This window comes from Olea europaea, unplaced genomic scaffold (genome assembly GCF_002742605.1).
Source record: "Olea europaea var. sylvestris unplaced genomic scaffold, O_europaea_v1 scaffold1802, whole genome shotgun sequence".
Classification (NCBI taxonomy): Eukaryota; Viridiplantae; Streptophyta; class Magnoliopsida; order Lamiales; family Oleaceae; genus Olea; species Olea europaea.
Window position 1 is genome coordinate 88,899 of NW_019235765.1, and position 7,168 is coordinate 96,066.

The 7,168-nt window shown below is 34.2% G+C and overlaps 1 protein-coding gene across 7 annotated transcripts in view; it reads left to right on the top strand.

Moving 5' to 3' along the window:
• The first annotated feature begins 1,831 nt into the window (after nt 1-1,831).
• LOC111378328 (protein GUCD1-like) overlaps nt 1,832-7,168 on the top strand; it is a 12,591-nt gene continuing 7,254 nt past the window's right edge. For 2 of the 7 annotated variants that reach the window (XM_023001506.1, XM_023001507.1), the window contains exons 1-3: nt 1,835-1,970; nt 2,669-3,030; nt 3,191-3,315. In XM_023001506.1, the coding sequence (XP_022857274.1) occupies nt 2,869-3,030; nt 3,191-3,315 (287 nt within the window). In that variant the 5' untranslated portion in view covers nt 1,835-1,970; nt 2,669-2,868. Of the gene's footprint in view, nt 1,971-2,668; nt 3,031-3,190; nt 3,316-7,168 lie in introns of all 7 variants that reach the window. The other 5 variants (XR_002699844.1, XR_002699843.1, XM_023001510.1 and 2 more) reach the window with 4 other exon arrangements.

The following is a 7,168-nucleotide window of genomic DNA, read 5'->3' on the forward strand; positions in this document are numbered from 1 at the left end:
TCATACCGTCAGATGTATACACGCGTCTCACATCCCGCGGTTCATACCACCTATAAATACCCAAGGCTTGGCAAGAGGCAAAAATAATGAAACTCTCAATACATAGCATTCCATAACAAGTTTATATATCCTCCTCCCCCCCCCCCTTTTATTGATTGATTTGTGTAGCCCTTGGGCACTGTTCCGACCACCCAAATCTGACTTGACCGTCGGAGTGTATACGGCCGCCGCCACCCCTGTCGGTCCCGGTCGTGTGCGTCTGACCGTTTGTTCATTACGCATGGAGGAATACGTGGAGTAGCTATAAGTTGACCACGTGGAGGAGCCATTTTTGGAGGTCAACAATTGCTTTTCATGAATTTGTTATTAAATTGAAATTTTTATAAATGTTCATGCAGCTATCATAAGTTCATATGTATAACTTTTATCAAACTATTAATCGAGAGACAAATTTGATATTTAGTGATAGTTAACTAGTACTTGAGAGACAACCTCTTTTTTTTTTTTTTTAATCTTTAATTTAATAATAGACAACACAACAATTGAACCAAAATATGAGTTGAATATGAGTATAGTTAAGTAGTGAAATCGAAACTCTTAATTATTATTTTTAATTAATTTCTACCTCTTTGTTCATTCTTTCCATTATTATTAGTTTGTCTACTTTAATTGTTAATTAGGAAAACTCAAAACAAAACTCTTAAATATGTATTCTTTTTACGGTTAATTTTAATTAAAATGCGTCAATAATCAATTCTCGTGAGACAATGCGCCAATCATTATTATATTATTTGTTTACGTTTTATATAATTTGTAGGGAAAAATTGCAACACAAACTAAGTGATCTAGTGTTGTATGAGTAATTTGTTATATCTTACTTAAGAATAATATTTATGTTAACCATTGGATTTGTATTTAATCACAGTTGGTAAAAGTCCTTAATGATACATAGAGATGAGCTATTATGAGTAGGATTTTCTTGAGGATATGCGCTTGATAGAATTTACGGACGGGCTACAGTCTTATAATGTCTTCTAAATTCTCGTTGGTTACTTGGGATTTCTCATTTTTTAAGTTGTACACCGGTCTAAGAGTGTTGTGATTTAGATGGTAAGCGTTTTTCGTGTTAACCAATCTGTCAATGTGATAAGTCAAAGATAAATATCATTGAATTTATCGAATATTATGACATAATAATTAAATTTGTACTTAATCGGTAGTTTGAATTCTTGTTTTTTAAAATTCGGCACACACTTGAAAATGAGTGTGATGAAAAACTAATTTAAAAAAAAAAAATCATTTTCAAACAAGGCTAATGCATTAGTTCTGCTAAATATATGGATTAAATTTTTAAGTCAAAGTCAATAATTAATTAAAAGCACAAATTTTAATGAGATTCAGAACTTTTTAATCACACATTTTATCACTTTTTATCGAGATTTACTAAAAATTAATTTTTATCTAAATTTGCCAATACCAATGTGTGTGATTTGAATAGTCGTCGAAAGAGGTAGAAAGGGAGAAAGTAGGGACAAAAGAAGTCTTTTGCAGTAAATGTGCTTTATTATTTTCATTTACTGATACTGAAATAGTCAACTGTTAAGAATAAACAAGAAGAATAGAATTCATTCCGCCCATTTGATTTTCATAGTTTGGCCACAAAAATAAAAAATATAATCATTATTCGTCACATCAATCCACACTTTTTATGTCTTGTTGTGTGGATCACATAACAATTATATTTTTTAATTTCATGCTAAGAAAAAAGGAGAATCAAACGGGTTGAGGAAGTATAAAAATCCTTAATCCTTATCTAACAAGGACTGCTGTGAGTGGAGACAAGAACATGGGACCCTCGCCCCAGCACTGTAAAAACGTTTCTTTAGAAACACCCAAAGATAGAATGTCAGCAAAAGGGCAAATTTGATTCCAACGCCTTTTTCCTCCATCGTTCTATCAAATCTCAAAAGGTACCTTCTTTTGTTCCCTCGCAAAATGCTATTTCGATTTTTCTGGTGATCGTGTAAGACTGCTATAAAATATTGCAAACTATCTTGACCTTATTTCTATGGGTTGTGGCTTACCTATATACGTTTTATGATTTGATTCTGTTTGTAGAGTCTATTCTGATTATCCATTTGTTGTTGGCTGGTGATTTTGACGTTATAATTGTTCTTCTATGACCATTTTCTCGAGTAATCTCTCTATAAAAACCCAGTCTTCTTTTAAAAATAATAATAATAATATGGTGAAGGATTTGTATGATTGCAATGAGGATATCCTAAAAAAGAACAAATCTAATGCAAAATTAAAATAATCGGAGGATACAATGAGCAATGATTTTGAATATTGGTTATTTTGAGTTCTTTGTAATAGATTAAATAGGGTTAACTCCTTTACCAATATCAACTAAGACCTGCGGATCATCTGCCGGCTAAACTTTATGGAAAATGTATGAACAATTGAATACATACGTACCTAGATGCATGTATAAACCTCTGCAGGGGTTTTTCGTGTTGGTTCTCTCTATGTAATCTCGAGCATGCTCTTCATAAACATATTGGCACTTTTCTTTTAATTCATTTTTGGGGATTGTAGTTTGTGAAGTATAGGAACAGAGTTCAACCAGGTCAAAATCTTAAGTGATGTGGTCAATTTTCATTGCCAGGATCAACGTTCGGTGCCATAGCATTGTTGATTCTCTCTCAATCACAGCCTGAATGTGTGGGATCTGTTGTAGTTGCGACCCAGTACAAGTAAACAAATACATTTCTTGGATCTGAAGGAGAAGAGGATCTTCTGTTATTGCACGAGCATTTGAAGTTTTTTGCACCATCCCGGACTAAAATAATTAATATACTACACGAGATGTGGTCTTTGTATCTTCTTGCAAACAAATTTCTGAAATTAGATGAAAGAAATAATGAAGGATCAGCTGGAAATAATTTGGAAATCATTGAACACTACCAAATCAAACAGTCACCAAGAAAAGATGAAAGATATGGTTCAGTTTTGTCCTGTTTCATTGAAGTAAGTCTTATTTTTATACCAGTAGCCTTGTTATTTAATCGTTATTTCACCAGGTGCTGCTGTGCTCACATACAGCTGCAATACTGGAAGTATTATGTTGGATTTTGTTGTATATACTTTGATTCTTTCTGAATCAACTGCAGTATATTTATGATTTTAGGTGCCTCATATAAACCAACTACGCACATGGGACTGTGGCCTTGCTTGTGTTCTAATGGTTTTGAGAACTCTTGGCATCTATAATTGCAATATTCAGGAACTGGGGGAGCTCTGCTCCACGACAAGGTACTTTCTTCTTCTAGAAGCTCTAAAGCTTTCATCATACTAATTTCTATGTAAAAATTCCCTTATTTTGTTATTCGTCGAGTGGACTATCTTTCTTTGCCTCTTTCCTTCATTCTTTCATCTTCAACATTTTCAATGGGAACCATGTAATAATGAAGAAATTCGCAGACGTGAGCATGACATTGTGGAAATTTTCATACATTGAGAAGTTTGTTTTTTATAGCCAACTATATGGCAGATGGTTTATTAGAATTTTTTATGAGATAAGCTTTTTATAGGTGCTCATGTTAAGATTGAGTACTTTCAGTGGGGAAAAATGTATCTACAGCATGTGATCAGGAATCGAATTGATGACGTGAAGCACATCTGGTTTTCTTGCTTAAAAAATCAATCACAGTAAAGGAAGAATAATTAGCAACGTACGATCATCCTGCTCAAATAATTTTTTGGGGATCCTAGCAATTATGCTCCAGTTTTAAAATCTTAATATGGTCACACAGTAATGTAATTTCTCATTTGGAGAATATTTGAAGAATACACTCTAGAATACTTAACTTATTGATGTGTGTTATAATTCGGACCAGATTTAAAACCACTTTATTGAAAGCGAAACAACTCTGATACCATTTTATTGAGAATCTAGCCAAATAATCAAAGAACAAGAAAATATGGACAATATGAAAAATAATGGATAACATAACAAACAAGATTTTTGTGAAAGAAGAGGAGAATTTATTATACCATGAAACTAAAATTGTATTCACAAGATTTAATTATCTTGATCTAAATCTAAACAATTCTATCAAATTTCTAATTTACACAACAATGATCAAATTGTTATCTTAAGTCTTTGAAGAGCCTTCACCCCGTGGAGTATTCATAGTAGTCAAGTCTTGGAGTTATGGATGAAGTAGAGTTCTTAATCATGAAGTCTTTATCCAAATCAAACACTCGATGCATGATGAAATTTGATCCCTTATTTATCCGGACTTCTAAACCAAAATTATATAGGCTTCCTCCATGAACAACAATTCCAAATCACATGGAATTCGAGTCATAACCTAACAAACTCCACCTTGACACAAATTCTATAGCAAGGAATTAAGTCTTCAATCTTCGAGTCATTCTTCAACTTTTTCACCATGCCCTTTCCGAGCACCACATGCCTTGCTGGGCATATTCAACATCTGTAAACTAAATCCAAACCCTGCTTACCAGCAGAACTACCTTGCTCTTCAACCTTGCTTGAATCATCTTGTTCAACTGAGTCATCAAGATTGCTCTAATCACGATGAGCACTTCCAACTCCATGTGAGTTGTCTAACTTGCTCAAATCACTGTGATCAACTTGGTCAACAAGATCACAACTAGCTCCACCTGAGCTATTGGAAGATTCCTCAATATTATTGCTCAAATCACCACAAATAACTTGATCACAACTGACTCCAAGTCACCACTTATCAAACCATAAGTTGCAACTGCATCCACAGTGACCGTCAAACTTTCTAACACGTATAATGGGAACTTTTTCCGCCATCTTAACACAATCCGAGCGCCCTTGCTAATTTTCAAAATACCATCTCCACATATAACTGTTCCATTTTGAATCAAGAGTATTCAAAGTGATTACATTCCTGTTTATACCTGGAACATGTCGAACCTCGTCAAGTGTCCTAACTGTCCTATCAAATATCTTGATTTTGACATTGTCAATCCCAACTATTTTACAAGGCTCATTTTTTCCTATCATCACGGAACTCTCCATAACTGTTTCATATGAAGAAAATCAATTCTGGTTTGGACACATATGAAAAGTGCACGTCGAATCAAGAATTCAGTCGTGGTCAAGTTTAGGTCACCATCAGTAATTGTCAAAAGATCTCCATCACTGCAATCTTCTTCTGCAAGATTGGTATCACCAAAATTTCCTAGTTGTCCCTTTTGACCCGTAGTAGCAAACCTATTCCTCCACTCATAGCAATCCCTATTTATGTGTCCTTTGCTGCAATACCAACATATTATATCACTCTTGCTATCGTTGACTCTCCCTCTTCCATGACCGCTTGTCTTCTTCTCAGGAATAACAAGACCCTTTACTTGGGCCTCAGATTCGATGACCAGATATTTCATCTTCTCCTTAGAATAAGGCACACCATATACTTCATCAATAGTAAGAGTATCCTGACTATAGGGAATGGTATCTCTAAAAGTCACATATGAAGGCGGCAATGAACATAACAATATCAACCCCAAATTCTCTTCATTATACTCTGCCTCTATGGTCTCCAAGTCAGTGATGGTCTCCTTCAACATCGATAGATGATTTTTCAAAGATCCACCTTACGTCGAGCGATGAGAATACATTTGTTACTTCAGGTGTAACTTGTCAACCTTTTGGTCAACTACATGCATAGTTGATCCAATTTCAACCACAACCCATCGGCACTTTTCTTCTTTACCCTGTCCTAAAAAATTTGACTAAAAGGATGAAGATGTATTTGCAATAAGGCTTTTCGATCCTTTCGTTGCTTTTCCTCCACAGCTATTGTTGCAGGCATTTTATCTATCCCCAACAAAGCATCATCAAGATCCATTTGAGCAAGAACCGTTCACATCTTGATATGCTATAAATAGAATCTACTGTTACGATCCAAAAGCGGAATCTCAAATTTCATAGTTGTCATTCCTGAAACAATTGACCTTGCTTCAACCTCGCTTTAATAGGCAATTTGGACCACCTAAGTACTTACGAAAAAATCTTTAGCTCGAATACCATTTGTTATAATTCGGACCAGATTTGAAACCATTTTGTTAAAAGCGGAATAGCTCTAATATCAATTTGTTGCGAATTCAGCCAAATAATTAAAGAACAAGAAAATATGGGTAATATAAAAAATAATAGATCGCACAACAAATAAGATTTTTGTAGAAGAAGAGAATTTATTATACCAAGAAACTAAAATTGTCTTCACAAGATTTAATTCTCTCAAGTTTTTAATGTACATAACAATGATCTAATTATTATCTTGAGTCTTTGAAGAGCCTAAACCTTGTGGAGTATTTATAGGAGCCAAATCTTGGAATTGTAAGTGAAGTAGAGCCCATATCCAAATCAAACTCTAAATGCATGATGAAATTTGATCTCTTATGTAGGCTTCCTCCATGAATTACAATTCCAACTCACATGGAATTTGAGTCACAACCTCACGATCTGTCTATGTGGGAATATCAAATGTTGCTCCTTCTATTCAACCAACAAGCAATTTTTTTTCCACAATGTAAAATCAGATTGGATTCAGTTAAAACCTGTCTCAACGGAATTGGGAATTTGATAGTTACTCCTGTTCTTTGTGGTAAGTTTAGGATCCTTGTCAATTTCTTTCCTGTTCTTTAAAATTCATGTGCTACACTTAAACAAGTAATGAAAGATTTTATCTATTTAATCCTGAATGATATCATGTCCCATTCAGGGTCTCAGAGAATCCGTTTTTCTTTTTCTGAAACCAGGAACTTCCTCTCCAGCACAACATGCAAATCAATGTAAATATTGCACGTAAAAGTCATAGGCCTGAGCTCTCTTGACCTTTCTGTTTAAATCTTCTCACATGTAAAAAAGTGTTCATATTAATGGAATAACAAAATAATAATAATAATAAAGAAAAGTTGTAGTTTGTATGTTTGGCAACTGTTTAGTGCATGTAAATGCTAGGTATTTCACCTTTTCCTTAACTCTTTTTTGGTGCTTGTAATTTGTCTATGGAAAATGGAAATAAGCTTGTCTTTTACAGCCTACAGGTAAGCTGCATACAAGTTGTTGTTGTGTGTGTGTGTGTGTTTTTTTTTTTTTTTTTTG